Source organism: Lissotriton vulgaris, unplaced genomic scaffold (genome assembly GCF_964263255.1).
Source record: "Lissotriton vulgaris unplaced genomic scaffold, aLisVul1.2 SCAFFOLD_2417, whole genome shotgun sequence".
Classification (NCBI taxonomy): domain Eukaryota; kingdom Metazoa; phylum Chordata; class Amphibia; order Caudata; family Salamandridae; genus Lissotriton; species Lissotriton vulgaris.
The window spans coordinates 132685-157225 of NW_028255466.1; the positions used below are offsets into that span (position 1 = coordinate 132685).

Below are 24541 nucleotides of genomic sequence, written 5' to 3' on the forward strand. Positions count from 1 at the left end.
GGCTGCCTCATCAGTTGGAGAGGCCCACATTGAGATGTCATTCGGAGGAGGAGCTCGCACCGGTCGAGAAGCTCCCAAGAATCCTTTCATGAATTGCTGTATGAGCCTTATAGAACAGAGAGAGAGTCTGTGCCAAATGTATGTACCTTGAAATAGATGCACGGTGAACAGTGACTGATGAGTAAACCAGGCTGAATTGGCCATAGAAAGCAGATAAGGTAAGATCTGTTCCAGAGAAGCGTGGGATGGGTGCAAGTCGTTTTGTTGACACAAGTGACTGTTGGACTTGGCCCTTTTGGCAGGTTCACCCGTGAACTTTTTGCCTGCTTTTATGACAGAATTATAGTGATTTCTGGTCTTTGAGCACTTTAGCACTGTGGCGCAGTGTAACGTGCGTGCGCTCCCTGAGTGCGTGTGGTGAGATTGGCCTGCCTCCCATAGGAGTGCATGGGGAGTGTCAGTGGTGGTACCTGATGTGTGGGGAGTGCAGGGTAGAGTTTGGTATGTGCGGACTCGTTTGATTAAATGTTGCGCGATGACGTGCGCAGATTTATTGTGTCTGGTGTGGAAGTGCCACTTCTAGAAGTTGGCATGTCTGTGTAATAAATGTGAATTGACTGTCTGGCTGGTGTGCCTTGCTCCAGGAGTCAGGATGGGTCTGCCCGGTGGTGAGAGGAGAGATCTGCATGTTGATGGGAGGGAAGAGTGTACCTGGGACCTGAATAGGGCTGGGCCTTCCCTACACAATGCTGGCTCCGCCCCCTGTGGTGTGACTGATGTCCTTAGCTTGTCCTCTGAATAGGGAGAGGGGCTGAGCACAACAGAGTGCTCCAAAACCAGTTGCATCTGGTTTTTCCCCCATCCTGCGACAAAGGGAATATGTGTATGAAAGAGGGGCTGTGACCCCATGAAAATGTTCTCTTGTTCCTGGCCAGAAAGGGGGGCCTGCTGTTGCTGGGCGCCAGGAGGTTACCGCAACTGGGTGCTGCCTCCCTGCTGAAGGGCCCTGTGAGCTTACCCCTGGGCCCAGCCTTTGCCCCCCCTGTTTTTCTAAGGACTTTTCCTGGACTTTGCCTCTTAAAGTGCCTGGGGAGCGCTACATCCTGAGTGCTAGGAGCACTTCTACTTTTAACTACAGCCCGGAGCTGCGATCGCCTATGAGGGATTTCCCGGCGTGGGGATCCCCATATCCTTTGATTTTCGGCGCGGGTGCCCACCCCGCTTATTTGCCGTACTTTTTGATATTGCGCAGGTGCCCACCCTGCGACTTGACCTTTTGCTGTGCTGTCGACATCCCTAGCGGGTGCCCACCCCGCAAGGGACCTTGTGGTGTGATATATATCCCTAGCGGTTGCCCACCCCACCAGGGACTTTGCTTCTAAACAGGGAGCCTACCCCGTGGTGTGACACATCACCGCCGCAGCCTGGACTTAGCCGGAAGCCAGGCAACCTGCACCGAAACGTAGGCGGGCCTGGCCAAGAAAGAAGGAAGTTTTGTGAGGCAAGCCGAGGGTGGGAAGTTGAGCCTGGCTGGAAGAGGGAGGCCGCCACACAACCCCGGGATCTTGCTGGCGGGACCCCCGTAGGGAAGAGGGAGTCCCGCAGGCAGCCACCGCAACACTGACAGAAGAGGCAGTGGCCGTCTGTAAGGTGACGGGCTCCCATGTGAAGAGGAGAGCCCCGTGTCCACAGATAGGAGGGCCCTGCGGGTTTCCAACACAAGAGACACCCGACACCGCCCGGTGAGTGAAAGAGGGCTGGTGGGGCTTCCACGAGTGTGCCAGTGCAGCCACGTCCAAGCCGGCTCATGTCCGGCGTGGGCCGCTCCAACGTGAGGGGAGAGGTCTAGTGATTGGAGAAACCCCCCCTTGGAGTGCCCTGAGATAGAGCCGCCCGTTTGCCAGTGGGCCGCTCCTACGAGCCCACAATTGTTGAGAGGGGCTCCAAGGCACAGTTTGGCCCATACTTACTTTGGGGCTGCACCATTGAGCATTTGCAATCAGAACCCACGAGGCTCCAATGTGTGGGGGCATTCTGTGTTTAGAGCCTACGTGGCTCCCACGTCGTGTTTGGCCGCATTTTGTCATTTAAGGGCCCCAGAGGAGATCCAGAAGGCACGCTGGTGCCAGGATCAGTTTCTACAGCTGCCCAGCACTTAGTGGGCAGCTGCAACGTTTAGGTGGTGCCCCCGCGCCCTGCTGCATTGGCAGCTTGTAGCCCCGACTCTGCTGGACAATGGGCGTGTGAGCCCCGGAGAGGCCAAGTTGGTCTAGGGGTCAGTAAATGTGATTCTTGCGCATAGTGATTACCTCCTGTGTTTATGATAATTGCCTAATGTGTATTCCTGCATAATTTGCTTTGCGTTTATGCTTGTTTCCTACTTCTAAATGTGCTTTTTCTTAGAAGGTTGTTCTTACCTAGTATGGTTATGCTAGTAAGGTTATGTGTCCCTGCGTGATCTATGCCTAAGGAGATTAGTATTGCGTAGTGTACCTAAGTTCTACACTTGTTATTTGGGCTACAATTATTCTATGTGCTAAATGCTAGCTCTACTAAGTGCTGATTCTGACAGTGGTCCACGTGGCCCTGTCCTGTATATATAATCCCTTGTAAATACTGCCCGTGCTGGTTGTCACAATGTATATGGTGTGATTACTATCTGATGTGTATTGATAATACAAAGGCTATTTTTGATATAACCTTGTGTGGAGTTCCTTTTGTGGGGGGCCTGGGATGTTGCCGGTGGGTGCATGTGCAAATGCTTAACTTACAATGCCTCCGGGATAAGCCTCGACTGCTCTCGTCACGCTACCTAGAGGGTGAGCAGGGGTTATCTTGGCAGAAATTCCATTTCGAACAGTGACAGAATCTTTTCCACTTTAACTTGTAAGTTTTGGCCGTGCCTTCTGCTCTAGATTTAGAAAGAATCTCTGCATTCTTGAGTGATATGTAAGTTCCTAAACTCAAAGAACTTGGGAGCCTTGCATGCAAATGGAGAGAGGCTTGCTTCGGGAAGCATGTTTGACTGTGATTCAATGTCCGGAAAGAGCTCACTGGTGGAAGGTGAATGGGCTTGGTCTCTGAAAACCAGTGCAGGCTGGAACACCTGTGAGCGATCAATTGGAGACAACAGCATCCGTCTTCAGCTTGGCGAAGACCTTGGAAATCAGTGGGAAGGGGGAAAAAGTATACATATAAATCCTAAGACTAAAGGTCTTGTAAACGGCCTCCCCAGCCCTCCATGGAAGCCTCTATGATAATGTTGAAATCCGGTACTAGTGGCTGCTCGTTTTGCGGTGCGCCAACAGGAGCAAGATTATTGCAGAAGCGATCAGGCCTAGGAGCGACTGGTCTCACAGAAACGTACTGCTTTCTTTCAAAAAATTTTTTAGCCAAGTACATTAGCCTTCCTTGTCTGTCCTGGGAGAGGAAGGCCTTGTTCTGTATCGTGTCTAGATCTGCTCAGAGAAATGTCATAGTCTGACTGAGATTCGTGGAGGACTTTTGCTATTTTACAGTGAGGGCCAGTGAGAAACAGTGAGACAGGCTTTGTCACTCTGGCAGCCCTGGGGTGAAGCTCTTAGCAGCCAGTCATCTAGGTAAAGGAACACTTGAGGACCTTGTTTCCTGAGTGCGGCTAAGGTACCTTGTTTCCTGAGTGCGGCTAAGGTACCTTAGTTATACAGTCGGTGGTCAGCAATAGGCAAAATTGCGCTCTAAGGTCTATCACAAGTACAAATAAGTTAAGGCAGGTAATCTGTCACGGTGCATAAGGTAGGGAAAAACCACCAGATCCCCACGTGTGTGGCCAACAGACCACTTATGCTATATATACACAAATGCTCTGCACACGTTCAAAAGTAAATACCTAAAGTTACATAAAATATCACAATTATGTTTGTCTTTGTATTTTCAGATGTCTTTAATTGAAGATCTTAAGACTTCTTAGCCAGCATGTGTTTCGTCACTTTTACGGGGGATTACCCTGCGATTTCTTCAGGGCTAAGGGAATAAATAAACAGGTACTTATTCGTGTATGCAACGGTAGTAAGAACACTTTACTTTTCAAATTATTGACAAGGTGACTTCGGTGACTTGTATGAATTTCAAAAAAGTCAATAGAACTGTGTGGAAATCCATGTGAAACTGATGTGGTACATACTTCGTGTACAGCTTCTCTGTGCAGCCATATATCAATGGGGGAAACAAAGAACAAGCAAAGCCCCCAATCGTTTGTTATTGCTATAAAACATACTGGTAGAGTTGGTGTTTGAGACTCCCTTATAGGAGTAATCCTGTGGTTGGCAAGGTGCGGGCATGCAATCAACCTGTTTTAGTTTTATAATCTATTTTGTTATATTTGTGGTGAAGGAGTGCTTCCTCATGTGGTCACTAAATATTAAATACATGCAGACTATATTGTGTACTCGAACATGTATAATAGAACGTCTTTTGCTATGATACGATACCAAAGGTCAGTTTCAAGTAGCCTCTAAGTAACAGAAAGGGCACAACACCTAAAGAGTAGCAGTCGGCACATTCTAATGAAGTGTACATGAAGGATCCCCCTACCTTAGTTCCGGTGATAATTCCAACCTGGAAGAGGTTCCTATAAGTTGTGCTCCTGGAGAGGTAGACCAATTAGTTTTGTGTTCCGAAAGCTAAATATGCTTCCAAATGTAAGGGAGTTTCTTTTAGAAGAGATGTCACATCCGAAGGTAAAAGTAACATTGTATTAGCATTTTTATCCCTTATTCTTCTGACCCGTATTGAGACTCTAGTAAGTCAGTTTTATTTTTCCTTACCGGCAGTATTAGGTAGAACCCCTTGGATCTCCAGGCTGTGGCGTGTTCGCCGTGCAAATCAGCAGTCTGCAGCCAGACTGGACCTTGAATTGGTAATGGGTACCGGCTACTGTGAATTGAAGATAGTTGCTGTGTTTGGGATGGGCAGGGATATGGAAGTTCATGCCTTCCATGTCTAGAGAGGTCATGGAATCTCGGCTGTTGAGACGATGGAGAATGTTGGGAGAGAGTCATCATCCATAAGGATTGCTTGCGGAGGTATTTGTTGAGATCCTGAGATCAAGGATAGGTCTCCCTCTCCTGATTACATGCCCATAAGGAAAAAACTGGAGTTGAAGCCTTTCCTTTTTTGAGTGACTGCGACATTTTCTATTGCTCCTTTGGAAAGCATTAAGAAAGCTTCCTTCCATAGTAATTGAAGGCAGGAGGGGTGCGCTCCCTTTGGCAGAGTGGTTGCTGTTTTTTCCGTAAACTCCAGGCAATGGCCACAAGTGACCAGATCTAATACCTATAGGTTTGAGGTAAGGGTTTACCAATGATGGAGGTAAATGGATATCTTCGCACCTACAGGATGTGAAGGTGGCGTAGCTGGGACCTGGACAGGGTCACTGTTTGCGTTCTGTGTTACAGCTGAGGTGACGGTCTTCTTCCAGGCCCTTGCTTAGAGAAATCCGCGATGGAATTACTGTTGCCGATACCCCTGCCTGTATTGGGGCTGATAGGACAGATACTGCTGGAAGCGCTGGAATCCACCCCTGCAGGTAAAAAAGCCATGCCCATGCACTCCTCGAAAGGGCACATTGCAATATTGGAGGGTGCCGAGGGACTTCGAGGTATCAAATGGCAAGTTGAGCATAGTCAGTATACTTGCCAAATAGCTAGTCTCTGCCATACGCAATGCCCAATATCTTAGATTGGACCTCGGGTCTAAAGGAGGTTGCTCTGAGCCATCCTTGGTGCCTTAACACAGCTGCTTTGACTAGTTGACTGGCCTGTCGACGCAACGTTGATGGCGCAATCCATGATTTCTGATGAAGTGCGCTTGCCCTCCAGGATGATCTTGCCTTGCCGCTGTCCATCCTCTGGGACAAGGTCGATGATGGAGCCGACATCAGACCACATTTGGCAGTCATAACGGCCTAGAATCACGAGGGAGTTGGCTGCACACCCTGTAATTGCAGACATAGTGGAAAACCTTTTGCCGATATGGTCTGATTGGCGTTCCTCTTTGTCAGGTGGCTCCGAAATAGGAGTAGATGGGTTCTTAGACCTATGTTGTGGGCCTGAGAAATCACTGGGTCAGGCTTGGGGTGTCCTGTCAAACATGAAGGGGAATTCTCGGGGCCCTGTATTATTAATCAATGTGAGGGAGGACGGCCGCTACTGTGGCGAGGTTCTTCATCAGCTGGACTCCTTCCCAGATGTAAACAGCGATCGGTATACAGTATGCTGATTTTCTTTCCTGCTCTTGAAAATCTTAGAGTTAACAGTGGGACTGTTTCACTGACATGGGGAGATTAAATCTTGTAGACGCTGTAGGAGGCGGGCTCAGGATAAAGTGTCTCCCTATGGTGAGGCACTGTGCACACAACCCTTAGGGATAGTGTTTGTACTCACCTGGTGTGGTCATTTCCTGTGTGAAAAGCTTACTGACTATAGTGGTAAATGCACTTGCTTTACATCCTCCTGAATAAGCCCGGACTGCTTTGCACATCTTCCCTTTCAACAGGTCCCTGGTGCAAAGGAATGAAGTGGTGTCGGAACCGCCCGTAAATGCCCATGGAGATTCATGGGAACTCAGCAGCTACAGAGTCTCATGGACAAGGCCAGTGGAACCAGGATGTGGAATCCAAATGAGAAGAACCTGAGAGCAGAGAGGACAGAGTCCAAGCCATCCGCAGGTAACGAGGCAGCATAATAGCACAATACCAGCCCTTGCCTTTAGTTTTTCTTGTAGAACGGCGAGGATGAAGGGGCGGCTGTGGAGACCAGGTGATGGTACCGGAGCACAGGAGCCTTCAAGCTGTCCCACACCAGTCGATGAGTGCAGGAAGATTACTGTCCGTCAGGACCACCAACAAGCCTTGGCAAACAATGGTTCACAGAAGAATATGCTGTGTTGCAGACCAACAAGGTCTGTGGAACTAACCCATTAAAGGTAAGTCTGGGCAAGCTCTCAGCATGCAGGAGAGCCATTAAGAATAGATGGAGCCCCTTTCAGGACCCTCTAGCTGCCGGCACAGGGAAACGTCAACACATCACAGGAGATGAAGGCCCACAATGCAGAGGATGCAGGCAGAATGTCGTTCTTGGAGCTGGACAATGCTGGAGGCTGATGCTTGAAGATCTTTTGTGACGAGAACCACAAAGCCTTGGCAACAGCAAACAGATGTCGTGCACACAGAGGCGGTTCACATCTGCTGGAAAGGGATTACAGTCACCACAGTTGCAGGGAAGACTGGTCAGGCCTCTGGAGAACCAAAAAAACACCACATGTATTGCAGAGCCGGGTGATATCCATGGGACAAAAGGATTAGCAAACCAGTCATCGTAGAGGTGCCAGTGGATGCGGGGAAGTAGCTCCTTCACTTCAAGGGAGATTCCTTCTGGCTTGGGTGCAGGTGAAGCTCTTGGTGACTCAGAGGATGCACAACCATGGAGTTGCAGAACTTGAAGAAGCACATGGACGAAGACGCAGTAGGAATTTTCCCACGAAAGCAGTCTTCTCTTTGGTCCTGGCTTGAAGAACAGCAGAGTTCCAGTGTCTACCAGCAGACGACTCTTTGGACAGTCTTCAGACAACAAGCAGTCGGATCTTGAAGTTGTTGTTGGGACAAATCTGAGGACCTAACCTTAGGGGGGCTCTTAAGTAATACTAAAAAGGGAAAGGACATTTTCTGTGGCGGCCCGCCTATCAGAGGGCGTCAGGGACACTACTCAGCTGGCCTACCCAATCAGATGCTCCCAAGGGCCAAACTTCAACATGGCAGAATCCAAGTGGTCTCAGATGAGCTCTGGGCACCTCCCTAGGGAGGAGGTGGACAGGGACAGGTGGGTGGACACTGCTCTATCTTTTGCGTATTTTCATGCCAGAGTGGGAGCCAAGGGCTTCTGAACTGAGCAAAAGTGGTTTACGCAGGGAGGGTACCAAATGTGCCCTTTAATGCAGCCTGGTGGTGCTCTGAAGGGCCCCCACCCTACCCAATTCTAAAGGAGAGGTGGTCACACCTTTCCTACAGCTTCCTCTGCTCGAGCTAAGCAGATCAGCGGGGGGCAGAACACTGTCTAGGGTCGGTGCAACACAGGCTGGCAGTTAAACCCTGTAAGGCTACACGAGTATGTCTTGTGGGGTCCTCTAAGGAACCCCCCAGTACATGGTATCATGCAACTAACACTGGAATTGCTGTAGTTGCACGAGTCCAACATGTGTGATACCAAACATGACTAGGCTTGGGACATGCCATTATGTAGCTGGCCATCTCGACTTGCCAGTTCTCATTACATACATGATAATGGCTGTCCCACACTCACAAAGTCCAGAGAATCGAGTCCTGGGTTTGTAGGGGTACCTCTGCTCATGCAGGGGTACCCACACACTTAAAACCATGCACCCTGACCTTGGACCGAAGGTCCTACTTTAGGGGTGACTTATAGGTTACCAGTGCATTTACGGGGCTATATGGGAAACCTTATATCCAAAGTGAAAGGAACAAGCAGCACTTCACGCAGGCGCAATGGCAGCTCTGCAGACAGTTTGCATGGGCTCCCATGGGTGGCATAAAATATACTGCAGCCGATAGGAGCCCCCTAGTGTACTAATGCCCTGGGTAACCCAGTGCCATATAATAGGGACTTACAATTGTACCCTAGTATGCAAATTGTGGGGTGTACAATGTACTTACCAAGGAATTTGGAAAAGAGAGCACTGCCACTGGGGTCCTGGTTCGCAGGATCCCAGTGAACTATAGTCAAAACACACTGACACCAGGCAAAAAGTGGGGGCAGAAAGATCCTACTTTCCTGCAGCCGCCCTCAACATGAGGTTATGGAAGCCTCTGATATCTTCTGGAGGTGAATCAGCAGGGTGCTGCGGAGTTACGGATGGTGTTGGTAGAACGCAATCATCCCATTGATCCAAAGGTGGCTATGTGTCGGGGATCTCACCCTTGTCTCTTTCATCATCCATCATCATCATCATCTCAGAGGCACTACTACATGGGAGGCAGGCGTCATTCTAGGAGTCGCTGGCGGAGGGAAAGGTGCTGGAGCAAGAGGGGGGACTGGTTGTGGTGGCGCACCAGGCTGCTGTTCAGGGGGTTGCAGAAAACGCCTCAGATAATCTGTGAGCATCGCCTGGATGTCCTGTACCAAGGAAGCAGAAAGATGTGCAGGATCCCGTGTAGGTAGAGGGTCGGAATAATATTCGCAAGGCTTATGTCTCGGAGGCGGAGGATAGTAAAGCTAATAGTAATGCCCTTCCTCCTCATAATCCTCATCTTCCTCCTGGCATTTAACATTCAGTTCTGAAGGGCTATGGGCTGGACCAAAAAGGCTGCCATCATCAGATTCCTCACTGTCCAGCAGGTGACTTGGAATCAGAGGTGAGACCTTGCTGGGTGAGGTGACTTCAGGATGTAAAAAAATGTTCTGGTGACCTTAGAAACCTTAATCGATTCAGCAGAGGCTCCTCTGCTACGGCGGAGGAACATACCCCCCCTTCCAGCAGCGTAAAGATAATAAAAAGATTAAAAAACGTGGTTTATTTTATTTTTGTTTTATTTTGTGTCCCGGAGTCTTGTGTGCGAGCTAGTGGGATACAGCACCCACAAGGAGTGGTAAGCACTGTTATCAGTGTGCTTGACAGTTTGGACTGCCAACCTAGGTCGGCCAAACCGTCATGCGCACTTTGCATGTTGTCGAAGCAGGCTGCATTACAGACTGGTTGGAGAACATGCCCAGGCTTCCAGTCCCTGGCTGAGCACCGAACCTAAGTGCTCAGGCCAATCACAATGCTGCTCTGCAGCATTGTGATTGCCTCAGTGGAGCCTGGGTGCTTCCTGGTTCCGGGCGGAGCACAGCAACGATGAGGAGAGATGATGAGAAGAGACGTGGAAGCTGCTGCAAGGTGGTAAGTTTAATTTCTTTTTTACTGGCACGATCCGTGCCAGCCGCCACTGCAATGACGGTGTCATCATCAGAGGGATGTAAGCATCCTTCTTTGGCATTGTGGTAGACGTCGTTGATGGGAACCCCATCAATAATTCTACCGCCAATGGAGCTTCGCTGGGACCACCGTCGATGGTAGTGTCGATGGACTCGTCGTCGAAGGGGGCAAGCAACAAGAAGTTCATAGACACCTGAATCTTTGTAGAAGAGATGGGAGTGGTAATGGAGGTTGTAGTCCTTTTTGCCTTCAATGGTCCCGACGATTGATGGTAGTACTGGTGGTCATCGACAACCTTGGTGTCGGAGTTCAAGGCGTCATCAAGAGGGACTTGGAAGAATATTTATGCCTCATGGTCAGATCATCAGAGGAGGCATGAGGGTGATCCCTATCCTGGTCAGATGGCATTGATGGGCCAGGTAAGGATGTTTGAGGAGAATGATTTGCTTCTTTTGCTTGGAAATGTGAGGCTGATGAGAAGACCAAGGATTTTCTTGACTCCTCTGACATTTCTTCATAAAATCTTGACCTTTTGAGAGACCTAGAAGAGGTGTCATTATCTTTTCCAGACTTTTTTTTCTGTATTTCTCTTTCTGAAGCCACAGGAGTAGCCCAGACAAAAGTAGAATAGTACAGATGAAAATAGTTGGATAAAAAAAACTGAGCAGAGCTCAGGCAGACTCCCTTCACACACGGCTTGTGTACCTGCCATCTTTTGCAGTCCGTAGCACATTGTGTAAAAAAGCAAAAACTGCAAAATATTGTCCTTCCCACCAGTCAAGCAATCACTGCATTCAATCCCACCTTTGGAGCCTTGAATATCTAACGATATATTCTCTAGTGGGGATACTCCACATTCTAAACTTTGGGGAATATGTATTAAACTTTTCCACAGTGCAGCGAGTCACCTTGCTGTGGTGTGTTGCATGAAAGGACAAGAATATTCTATATTTATCATTATGCAGCGCATTCCTGTCCTGTACTTGTGCTGGTGCCCTTTGGCTGCCTAGTGCCAACACAAGCCCCCTTTCGCAACGGTGCCTGCATTGCTGTCAGGATTGGTTTTGTTCCGGAAGGGGCACCTTCCTGCACAAAAACAATCCTCAGCAGCAATTTCCTCTTCCTAGGTTTGCTGCAGAGTGCAGCACATGGAATTCCCCAAAACTCAGCAGAACTGGAGCATTGGACCACACATGGCAGGAATCTGAAACTGGTGCTGTGAGATCGGATATAGCCGTCAATAATTATTGTCGAAAGTACGATGTAAACTCTAGATTCCCATTGTATTGCTCCTGAATGCTTGGATGCTATTGAATACAATTTGTTTACAAAAAAAATAACCTTAGCCGTACCACAATTAATGGTGAGGGCTTTCTCTTTACAAAAGTCATTGTAGGAGAGTAGGATCTGCTTTCATGGTTACCCCCACGTTTTGCTTGGTGTCAGTGTGTTTTTGACCTGGTCTGCTGGGACCCTGCTAAACAGGACCCCAGCAATTGTGCTTTTTCCCCTAAATTGACAAGTACTTTGGTACCTCTACAATTGGCTACTGCTGTACCCTTGTAAGTCCCTAGTATATGGTACTGAGGTACCAGAACATAGGTACACCTGGGGTCTCCCATGGGCTGCAGCATGTATTGTGCCACTCATGGGAATCCATTGCACCCTGTGTGAGCTGGTGCTTGCAACTCTCACAACAGATATGTTTCCTTATATCGGAGGTCCCTGCACTTAAAACCTTTAAGTCACCCCTATGTCTGGCTCTTCAGTCCTGAGGGCAGGGTGCTTGGTTAGAAATATGAGGGTGCCCCTGCATGAGTAGATCACCCCGACAAACCCCAGAGTCGATTCTCCAGGCATTGTAAGTGTGGGCAGCCATTTTAGACATATATTGGACATCAGTCAATACGAGATGTGTAACTATATAGGGCTTCATCGAACCCAGTCATATCTGTTATCAAACCTGTTGTAATCATACCTCTACACCGATTATGGTGCTAGAAGTATGACCCTAAGTACTAGGGGGCTCCTTTGGGTACCCCCCTGTACTCCCAGTGCCAGCCTTTCAGAGGGATTTCATTGAGCTACGTCTCTCTACTCCATCCAGTACTTCTCCTGTTATTTAGGTTCTCCTACTGCTCGTCACAGTGACACTACATTAGAAATGTGCTGATCAGTAACCCCCACCATGGCCCCCCGGATCATGCCCCCCACTCCTCCCCTTTACTGTTGTCCTCTGTATCAGGTCACTTACTTCCCATGATGCTCTGTGGTGCTCTGCTATCGGCGTCTTCTTCCTGTTGGGAAAAGGGCAGAGAAATGTCAGTCACTCACTGACGTCAACAAACGAGAGTCCAAAGATGGGTTTCTGTGAGGAGGCACATTAAGGCTCGAATATTACTGCCCCCCCCCACCCCCCATGGAGAGTACTGATGGCAGTGCGTGACATGGCTTCTGTCACGTGTGTTGCCTTACGTGAAGTGCTTCACTTTCAACAAATTACGTGAGATTAACATACATGACTTTCTTGGGGGTGACTCTTTCATTGCATCTCATGACGTGTGATTGTCACTTTTGTTCCATCCCATAGGACAAGAGGATTGTGTGACGTGGCTTTGCTCACTTTCATCCCATTGGCCGCTGCCTGGACATGATGTGACCACACTACACAAGGACATTAGCAGTGAAGGAAACGGGTCCATGTGGTTGATTTGACAACTGTGACATGGACATGTGAAGTGAGACAAAATGCAGAAATTACAGGCAATGAATATTTCTATTCCTACTATTCAAGCGTCTCAGAATCCAGGGATATATACCACATCAGATAAGTAGTGACACTCGCTTATAATATGCATAATTTAAATTAACACATGCCCTGACGGTCCTCCTCTCTGACATGCATCCATGCGACAAGACCCTGGATGAGAAACAGCTTTCCACAACTAAACACCAACAAAACAGAAGTACTCATCATGGGCCCAAACCCCGACGCCTGGAGTGACACCTGGTGGCCCCCCGTCCTCAGAAGCCCGCCCACCCCCATGAACCTCGCACTAAACCTGTCAGTCATCCTGGACTCAGAGCTCAAAATGGACCGCTAAATCAACTCCGGCTCGTCCTCCTGCTTCCATATCCTCCGCCTCCTACGTAAGACCTTCAAATGGATCTCCCTCGAACACAGGAAGACAGTCACTCACGCCCTGTTCACCAGCAGAATCTACTACGGCAACGCACTCTATACCGGAACAAACAAAAACCTCACCGCAAGCTACAGAACATCCAAAACGCCGCCGCAAGACTGATCCTCAACCTGCTAAGACACTGCCACATCTCCCAGGACCTGTGCACACTCCACTGTCTCCCCATCGAGGCTAGAGTCACCTTCAAGATGCTCACCCACACTCACAAGGCCCTCCACGACACCAGACCAGCATACCTGAACAGACTACTCATATTCCACGCAGCCCAAAGAACCCTACGATCAGTCCAGCTTGCCTACACAGTAGTGCCTTGCACCAGAAAGACTAGATCGCGAGGCCGCTCCTTCCTCGCAGCCAGAACCTGGAACGACCTTCCGCTCCACCTCAGGTAGACATCGCTCCTTATCTTCACAAGAAACCTCAAAACCTGGCTCTTCAACAGACCCCGCTCTTGATGGACTGGAACCTGCGAACACCCTCCGTGCCTTGAGACCCGTACGGGTGGGTAGTCACGCTTAACAGACACCTCGACCCTAATTACAACTTTAAAAATGTGCCTGCCTGGGCCCAGCAGCTGTCAATTTTGAGCCTTACCTGGTTAACACCACCTGTGACGTCCACAGGTCCCGATACCAACAGCAACCAGCAGTTAAATCATGAGTCCGACTGCCTCAACACAGCGTTCATCAAAGAAATCAGGAGTCAGACAGACTGCCTCAACACAGCCTGCATCAAAGAAATCAGGAGTCAGACAGACTGCCTTAACACGGCGTTCCATCAAAGAAATCAGGAGTCAGACAGACTGCCTCAACACGGCGTGCATCAAAGAAATCAGGAGTCAGACAGACTGCCTCAACACAGCGTTCATCAAAGAAATCAGACGTCAGACTGCCTCAACACAGTGTTCATCAAAGAAATCAGGAGTCAGACAGACTGCCGCAACACAGCCTGCATCAAAGAAATCAGGAGTCAGACAGACTGCCTCAACACGGCGTTCCATCAAAGAAATCAGGAGTCAGACAGACTGCCTCAACACGGCGTGCATCAAAGAAATCAGGAGTCAGACAGACTGCCTCAACACAGCGTTCATCAAAGAAATCAGGCGTCAGACTGCCTCAACACAGTGTTCATCAAAGAAATCAGGAGTCAGACAGACTGCCGCAACACAGCCTGCATCAAAGAAATCAGGAGTCAGACAGACTGCCTCAACACGGCGCTCAAAGAAATCAGGCGTCAGACAAACTGCCTCAACACGGCGTTCCATCAAAGAAATCAGGAGTCAGACAGACTGCCTCAACACAGCCTGCATCAAAGAAATCAGGAGTCAGACAGACTGCCTCAACACGGCGTTCAAAGAAATCAGGCGTCAGACAGACTGCCTCAACACAGCGTTCACCAAAGAAATCAGGCGTCAGACAGACTGCCTCAACACAGCCTGCATCAAAGAAATCAGGAGTCAGACAGACAGCCTCAACACGGCGTTCAAACAAATAAGGCATCAGACAGACTGCCTCAACACAGCCTTCATCAAAGAAATCAGGGGTCAGACAGACTGACTCAACACGGCGTTCATCAAAGAAATCAGGGGTCAGACAGACTGACTCAACACGGCGTTCATCAAAGAAATCAGGAGTCAGACAGACTGTCTCAAAACGGCGTTCATCAAAGAAATCATGTGTCAGACAGACTGTCTCAAAACGGCGTTCATCAAAGAAATCATGTGTCAGACAGACTGCCTCAACACGGCGTTCATCAATGAAATCATGTGACAGACAGACTACCTCAACACGGTGTTCATCAAAAAGTGTCCCAACCACGAGAACTCCTGGTCAGACTCAACAAGTCGAGTCCTCGCTTTCCCGCCCGCCTCACCCTCTGCCAGCTCTCACAGGGTGGGGACACAGGGTGGGGTGGGGTCCCACACCCTGTAATGGGTTGGGAAAGGCAGGGTGGCAATGCTCTCCACGCTGAGCAACACCAGGCTTGAATGAACCCCCTCCCCCCCAGGGCTACCTTTACCTCCACATCAGGGGTGGAGGCCGCGCCTTGAAGCTGCGTCTCCGCCAAGCTGACCACCCAATGGGGCTTCAGTGCTGTCAGGTGGTGAGCCAGGAGTTGACGTGGCCAATCACGTCTTCTAGAAACTTACCGCAAGGGGGATTTTTAATTTAAAAAACACCCCATGGATATCAGCTTTGCGATTTTTATTGTATGTAAAGGGGGCGGAGCCCAACGCCCCTGGACAGAATCCATGCGTGTAAGTGCTGAATGAAAGCCACCTCTTAACTCCCACAGGGCTCGACCCTGGTATATATATATATATATATATTTGTATATTTAATGTATTTCTAAAGCGCAAAACAATCGCTTTGGAAGGAGCATCTTGGCGCTAATTAAACAGTGAGCAAGAGGATGAATGACAGAGATCCTACCTGCAGCTAGGCACTGCGAAAGGTAAAACAGAGCAGGTTATATAAGGGATATTACATAGTCATAGTCCTACGAATGCCCCCAACACAGCCCGAAAGAGCTGCTCAAACTCTAAAGTTTAAAGATTTCAGACTGACCCAGCTCAAGCTCCAGCCATTCACAGAAAGGTCGTGGGTCTAGCATCGACACTTAAAAGCGTCACTGCAGCGCTACAGAAAAGGTGCAGAGTTTGAAAGTGCTGCTGCAAGTCAAGTCCACCCCACCCGTCTTACCCGCGTTCGCAAATGCAGCCGCGTCCAGGGTCAAACAGCGCGCAGTGATCTCAGACAGAGCATCGGCCCCCCGCGGCTTATATGCCATCAGGCCACGCCCCTTCACAGCTGAGACGCTGCATCTGACGTCAGTCAGTGTGCAAGCATGATGCAGAAGTCAGGTGCACACTCGACACGAAAAACAAGCATTTGCAGTGCAACAGGTCTCGCATTTACGCGAGTTTGAGCTACTGGCATTGTGAATGTCAACGCCTTTTATTTATGTCTCAAAAACCAAAACACAAATAAAAGGCATTGTCATTAAGAGTGCCAGTTGCTCAAACTCGTAAAAACGCGAGACCTGTTGCATTGCAAGTGCTTGTTGTTTTGTGTAGTAGGCTTTCTAAACTCAAAGTAAAGTCCAGACCTATTGGCTTTGCCAGGGCTAGCTTGACTTTTTTGCGGGCACGTTTGCATAAATCAGCTGCTAAAAGAGGTCTCCCGGTGCCGCTGTGAGCGGGATTCATTTTACAGAGCCTTTGCAAGAGATGACGTCATCGGACCCAGCCCTCAGGTTCGTTTTTAAAGTAAACAGATCAACAAATACCTGCCCACAACCGTGGGTGTGAGTGACCCTCTTTGTAAGGCTTCAGCTTCAATCCAAACACTTTAAGAGGTAGTGACGTCACTGGCAATGGCGCAGGTGGGATGACATATAATCTATAGTGTTATGACGTCACACAGCAGGGGACTCATCGACCAGTGATGTCAGAGTTTAAATCCCTGCACAGAAGTAAGAGGCAGCGAGACCGAGGGGGACAAAGATGGGGGAAGGGTCAGAGCTCTTGGCCTCCCTGAGACATTTCAACCTAAGTCTGCTGCATACCTCGACAACTTTGGGCAGATTGTCCACAGAATTTTTGCAGGTAAAACTCGTGTCCAAGAGGGAGGAGTTTTTGGACTTAATACAGCCTCCCCTTGCAAGAAAACTCTATACACAATGAAGACATGGCTGCCTACCTATTGGGGCATTGACTTCTAAATGGGATGGACGAGAGGAGGGAACTTGCCCAGTCTGTAACAATATTAAAGAGGACACAGTCCACGTTTTATTCCTCTGCCCAGCTTATAGTATAACACGGAGATGCTGGTTGGCACCGTTATGCAGAAGCTTTGGCCTAAGGCGATGTGTACAAGCTGCTAGAATTTTAAGATATGACACCTCCCCTTTTATTGTGTTTGCGGTTTCACGGTTTTTACATGGTATGTGGCGCAGAAGGCTCACTCTAATGAATTGTGATAAATCGTGATTAATTGTGATGTTCTACTACCTTTCTCTGATAACTTACTGTTTAATAATTTTTTAACCATGTATTCTCAATTATTTTTCTTTTTTATCTTGTGTATGTACATATTTTATCTGTGCTTTTATGGTCTATGGTTATCATTGAAAGGGTCAGCCAGGGGGGGGGGGGGGGGGTGAGGATCCCTCTGAGGCACCGCACACTCCTGGATAATCAGATTTACTCCTCATTGAAGACGTTCACGAAGGAATGCAGGAGTATGTCAAAGAGTACTCCGGGGTACTCCTACACACTCTTACAAGTGCCTTTGGGGATCAGCCACCCTGTAATCCAAGCAGCGTCCTCTTTACAACTTTTAATCATTGAGGGTTCACCTTTTTCTGGAAACAAAAAGAGTAAGTGAAGCAGAAGACGATGGATGAACCACGTGCCACGGGCACCCAGACGGACAAGGGAGAGAAACCACCCTCATTTTTGTTCGGTATGCAGAATGCAGATGAGTCGCGCTTCACCATTGTGATCCTTCTACTCGTCTCACTGGCATATGCTAACAGTGCTTTGTGTCTGGCCGCGTCCCACCAGCGTGATTACCGAGGCTCGCCAGGTAGGCGTGGTGACGTAGGAGAGTGGAGAGGCTGTCGGCGGTGGGTGCACGGTGCATGAGGGCTGCTGTGTTTGAGATGAGCGGGGAGCCGAGCCGAACTAAGCGAGGGCACAGTGAGAAGGACGCATTTATTTATTTGTGCGTTTTTATATAGCGCGGACTTTACCCGAAGGTGTCAGAGCGCTTCACAATAGGAACAGAACTGAGACATGAGAACATTACAAGTGAACCAAATAAATAGGCAAATGTTACATTGAATGAAGCAAAAATGACAATCGTGAGCCAACAAAATACAAGAGGAGCAAACGGTGCATTGCAGGAGGAAAAAGTGACGTGTGCAAGTTACAAAAGTGTACAAAGTAAACATAGAGGTATAATACTGCAATATATGGAGGGCACTCAAGCACAAGAACAAACGTTACGTAGGCAATGGTGGCACTTGTGCAGGTATCGAAAATAAACAAATGTAGGAGGTAGAAAACAGTGTGTTACAAGAGAAAGTGACGGGTGCAAGTTACACATGAGTACCAAGCACAGGTAGAAAGATAATTCTGCACTTGTCCTGCAGCTGAGACCGGTTGATTCGCGGTAAGGTGGCAGTGCGGTAGTGCGCAACCAGTACACGCAAGGGGGTGTAGGGGCTGACTGGGAGGCAAATTTTTGTACCACCGCCATTCCCCTAACACACTCTGGTGAGTGGGCGGATTTCTCTCTTGTCCTCCCCCCCCCAAAACGCGTAGACTGCATGGCGCTCGCAGCCCCACGCGTTTAGAACTCTCCTGAGTTCTTTCCCGAGTTCTCCGTGTTAGTTAATCTCCTGTAGCCCTCACAGCTCTCTGTGCTCCTGCAGGGGCTCTCGGCGGGCGCCCTAACCTCCTAGCACCCACGGCCTTTGGCCATCCCCTCACTCGCTGCCCGTTGCCTGGCTTGCTGACGGAAACTCACCAGCTCTGGGGCTGCTCCCTTTGCTCCCCATTCTTGAGCTAGCCCAGGCCCCGATTATCTCACCCTGCTGGCTCCACCCCACCCACAGGCCTCGAGGTGCTTGCACTCGCTTCCAGAGTCCGGATAGCACGCAGCCCCAGTCGTTCTTGGACCTTCGGTCTGACCTGGAGAGGCGAGGTGGCGGTGACAGCTGGTTTGGTCAGTGTTGGGGGGCCTTGAGCAGGTTGGATCAGGTGAGCAGGGGGGTGCCATTAGCTATACACTCATATAGCCACAGAGCGCACAGTCATTGCACACAGCACCTGAATCCTAATAACTTCGCCGTTGTAATAAAGCACTTGTGGTGTTGGACCTGAGAGCAATCAGAAGAGCCCAAGTCCATCCTGGAACAATGAGATCAGGAAAAGAAAGGAAGTATACAGCACCCAAGCGAAGGAAATCCAATCAACCTGACGTTGCTGAGGCTTCAGACCACGCTAAACACAGATTAAAACCTCAAAAACCCTTAACCCTGCGGGACTTTTTTAGAAAAATGCCATCAAAGACTGCTGAACTGCCACAACCACACGTGCAATCTCCGGAGGTAATTACCACCACAACCCCGGTTCAATCAGGGTCGACTTACTTGGCCCCATCGCAACATTGGGCACCTGAAACCAAGACGGCAATTGAGTCATCAGAAGTCTACATTTTTGGGTCAACTTACATTAACCATAACAGTAAAAATCCTCAATCTGCCCACTTCCAATCGGGCAAGTTTTTCGTGTCTCCAGCAGATGACAAGGGTTCCCCTCACTTACTGCAAACCCAGTTGGAGGACACCATGTGCTCAACAGAGGCCCGCTCAGCGCCGACACAATCCACCGTCATTCGCCTGGTGACCCCGACTAAGCCTCCTGTGGCCCCTCCTCAGCAAACAACGATGGCACAAATTCATGGGCAAGCCAACCCTGTGCATTTTAACAGTAGTCAACCACCCTCAACTCCACAAACAATAACCACTTCAACAGTACCACCAGCTCTGAGTCCCCTGTACATGTTATTTTCACCACCCGGACAAATAAAGGACCCATTGCAAAACCAGCCAGTACCGTCTGTCTTGAATGATCAACCTATGTCAGATTTGTCTCTTTTTTTCAAGACCACCCAAAGTTCCCCCAGGCCCAGTCCCAACCTAAACGAAAAATTAAACATCGAAGAAAATACTGAGACCAGTGCTTGGCCACAACTCCTACAGACCCTCCAACAAACTGTTAATGCACTAAATTACCATTCGGTAAAACTGGAGGTGCAGGTCGATTTACTATACACCTTGGCATGATTCACTTCTGGGATCGACAGCAAATTAGACAAATTAAACTCTTTAATTCTAAGGGCGCAAGCCTCTACGAAGCTTGCCCAATCAACTTGCTGTTGTTCCCCAATTATAGATTCTCTTTCTCTGCTTCCAGAATGTCTAACTACTGTAATAAGGGAAGTCAAGTTGACGAGGGGAGGAAATGTCCTCACTATACCGCCTTCCCCCTTACAGCAAGAACATCAAAAACCCACTGAAGCTCCTGTTAAGCAGAATACAAACATAAATGAAGGAGTGGCACCAAATGCAGGAATAATCACCGGCTCAACGGAGCTGAATGGACACTCTCAGTGCGTTCAATCACAATCAAATCTGACGGTCGAAAACGGTCCCCCACTGACACCAACTGGGCCTGTAACCAGGCTAGACCAACCTGAGCCTGGGCGAAAAGACAGCCCAGCACCTCAGATCCCTCCAAGAGTGGAGGCTCCCCTAGGGCTTTTTCCACCATGCAGTAAGAGAGAGAGTAAACGCCAGCGTAAAGCTAGAAACAAACTTAGGGCAATTCCAACGTGGCCCACCAGGAACTCTTTCCTATCTTTATAAAAGCAGAAAACAAAAAACCCTCTACTAAAACCAGTGCATCAGAGCCTATGACAAACCCCAACGGAGATACCCCAGAAACACTCACCCAAGAACCAGTGAGGAGCCATCAGGACCAAAGCAAACAAACTATGGTCCCAGAAACAGTTGAGTGCAGCGCTTCCACAGAAAACACAAGGGTGAGTTCAGATAAGGCAAGCAAAGCCGGGCCCCAGATGGTATCAGGAAAACCCAGGCCATCGATGGCCCTAACTCCTTCTGGAAAGGAAAATGCAAAGTTAAGACTAAATTATTCCAAAACTATCTGTAACGATCCGATAATCCTGACCAGCCACAGCCCACTTTTGAAGAGGGTTTCGCAACGACTGACACAACAGTTAGACGAAATCAAATCAGATATGGCAGTCGAAAAATCCGACATCACGTCCATAAGTGCACCGGAGTCGAGCAATAAGGACCCATCGTGTCATCAGATTTTTCTGGTCCCTGAATACAAATCTAAGGGGCCGCATGACATTCTTAATAGATCCAACCTGTTAAAACTAGTGGAAGGCATCCCGGGGCTAGCACAATTGGCCATGAACAACATTAAATCCATCGAATTTCTCCACCCAGAGGTAACCAACCTTCTGAGGTTACTGTGGCGACTTTTTCATCGGCCAGCTGGGTAGGAGCTTTTCTTGAACAGAAGTCCACTCTGCGAAACTTGGGGAATCAGAGTGAACCCTTACTCTACTCCAGGGTATCCAATTTCCCTGCTAACCAGACCGACTTCACCCAGTCAGTTGGCAACAATTAAAAGAACAGAACGTGTGAGACCCTACTCTGTCTTAAAAAATGCGTCAGGGTCAGATGTTGAATCTAAATGTCCCGAAAAAGTTGGTGACAATGTAGAACTAAACCACTGTTGGGGGTGGCTGCCAGCGATCCTGTCTTCCAAACACTCAAATTGACCGTCTGTGGCTGAAACGCATGTAGAAAAACACAATCCCTCTGGAAAACCCCTCTCAGTGTCCACAGCTAAAAACAGATAACAGACAAGGGCGGTCGCCCTTCTCATTCTGTTCATGGAACATTAGTGGACTCCATCAAAAACTCTCAAAAGATGACACTATGGCCTTCTTGTGCAAACATGCAGCTATTGCCCTACAGGAAACCTGGGCGTTAGAGGGCCGCCCCATAGAAGGATACATTGAATTTCGGAAATCAGCACTCAGGGTCAGCCGCTTCGGCCACCCCAAAGGCGGTCTGTCCATATACATCTCTAATAACTTAAAAGGTGTATTTAATCAACTCCTTTTCAAAGAAGATTGGCTACTAGGGGTTAAAATTAACCCGTGGAGGAGGCAGCGTTCGCTCTTCCTCATAAACGTGTACATTAACCCCAGCACCCATACAAAAAAAGACCATCTGGCCCGCCTTTGTGAAATCATGAATGACATTGCCACTGAATACCCTAACTCGGACCGTATTGTCACGGGGGATTTCAATACAAACTTATTTCAGGGGAATGTAGCAGACATGGAAAGGCCCGATTTGACTAACATTATTGAGGCTATGACTCAATCTAAACCTCCGATCCAAGCCTCTAACACATTGGGTGAGCTCTCCGTGGCGAGATTCTACAACGCAGGCTACCTGGTAGTGAATGGAAGGTCAACCAGCGATTCACCTCCAAACTGGACCTGGTCGAATGGAAGCAAAAAGTCTTACTTAGATTTTACTATTTGTAACTCAGAACTATTGTTTAACCTGGACAGTTTTTGCATCCACTCACACACGGCGCCCCACGGACTGACAATTGGACACGCATCCCACGGACTGACATCTGGACATGGCACCCCACAGATTGACGTCTGGACACGGCCCCCCACGGACTGACATCTGGACACCGCCCCCCACGGACTGACATCTGGACACGGCACCCCACGGACTGACATCTGGACACGGCACCCCACGGACTGACATGTGGACACGGCACCCCACGGACTGACATGTGGACACAGCATCCCACGGACTGACATCTGGGCATGGCACCCCACGGACTGACATCTGGACATGGCCCCCCACGGACTGACATCTGGACACGGCCCCCCACAGACTGACATCTGGACACGGCACCCCACGGACTGACATCTGGACACGGCACCCCACGGACTGACATCTGGACCCGGCACTTCACGGACTGACATCTGGACACGGCATCCCACGGACTGACATCTGGACATGGCCCCCCACAGATTGACATCTGGACACGGCCCCCTATGGACTGACATCTGGACACGGCCCCCCACGGACTGACATCCGGACACGGCACCCCACGGACTGACATCTGGACACGGCACCCCACGGACTGACATCTGGACATGGCACCCCACGGACTGACATCTGGACACGGCACCCCACGGACTGACATCTGGACACAGCACCCCACGGACTGACATCCGGACACTGCACCCCATGGACTGACATCTGGACATGGCCCCCCACGGACTGACATCTGGACATGGCCCCCCACAGACTCACATCTGGACACGGCACCCCACGGACTGACATCCGGACACTGCACCCCATGGACTGACATCTGGACATGGCCCCCCACGGACTGACATCTGGACATGGCCCCCCACAGACTGACATCTGGACAAGGCACCCCACAGACTGACATCTGGACACGGCAACCCACAGACTGACATCTGGACACGGCACCCCACGGACTGACATCTGGACACGACACCCCACGGACTGACATCTGGACACGGCATCCCACGGACTGACATCTGGACACGGCACCCCACGGACTGACATCTGGGCATGGCACCCCGCGGACTGACATCTGGACACGGCACTCCACGGACTGACATCTGGACACGGCACCCCATGGACTGACATCTGGACACGGCACCCCACGGACTGACATCTGGACACGGCACCCCACGGACTGAAATCTAGACATGGCACCCCACAGACTGACATCTGGACACGGCACCCCACGGACTGACATCTGGACACGGCACCCCACAGACTGACATCTGGACACAGCACCCCACAGACTGACATCTGGACATGGCACCCCACAGACTGACATCTGGACACTGCACCCCAGGGACTGACATCTGGACACGGCCCCCCACAGACTGACATCTGGACACGGCACCCCACGGACTGACATCTGGACATGGCACCCCACGGACTGACATCTGGACACGGCACCCCACAGATTGACATCTGGACACGGCACCCCACGGACTGACATCTGGACACGGCACCCCACGGACTGACATCTGGACATGGAATCACTGACCGAATTTCGACTTCAAAAATATCGACCTACAAGAATATCGAATCAACAATATCGAGGGCAAAAATATCGACATCCTATCTACAACATGGTAAGTACAAAAATATCAAAAAAAAAATATTGATGTTAAAAATATCGATGTTAAATATATTGTTTTTTTTTTAATATAGAAATGTAAAATTAAGTCTATAAAACTAATAAATAAAAGAAACATATTTAAAAGTATCTAATAATAATTAAAAGTAATAAATAATACATATATTAAGAATACATTAATTAAATATATACAGTAAATATGTAATATATATACACTGAACAATAAGTATTAATAATTATTTTACGAATTTATAAATTAATGAAATATATTCTAATTTACTAACACATTTACAAACATAAAAAAGCTCATTAATAACATGTAAGTAATATAAAAAATAAAATAAATATTTGCTATATTAACAATTAATTAAATAAAACGTTGCATAGCGTAAGGGTAAAAACTTCTATTCCTACTCCAGAGAGTACAACAGTAGGGAAAACTGACCCTGAACTCAAAAAATACCCCTTTACCCAAGAACTGAAACTGACCCTGAACCCTAAAAATACCCCTTCACCCAAAAACTGAAAACTGACCCTG

At 49.0% G+C, this 24541-nt stretch overlaps 1 protein-coding gene across 2 annotated transcripts in view; it reads right to left on the bottom strand.

Annotated features, from left to right (window-relative positions):
* The window catches only part of LOC147659114 (uncharacterized), a 91301-nt gene extending 75380 nt beyond the window's left edge, over positions 1–15921 (bottom strand). The window contains exons 1-2 of one of the 2 annotated variants that reach the window (XM_086951965.1): positions 15875–15921; positions 12224–12266 (exon numbers count right to left, since the gene is read on the bottom strand). In XM_086951965.1, the coding sequence (XP_086808091.1) occupies positions 12224–12230 (7 nt within the window). In that variant the 5' untranslated portion in view covers positions 12231–12266; positions 15875–15921. The remainder of the gene's footprint in view (positions 1–12223; positions 12267–15874) is intronic. The other variant, XM_086951964.1, reaches the window with a different exon arrangement.
* Between the last annotated feature and the right edge of the window lie 8620 nt (positions 15922–24541).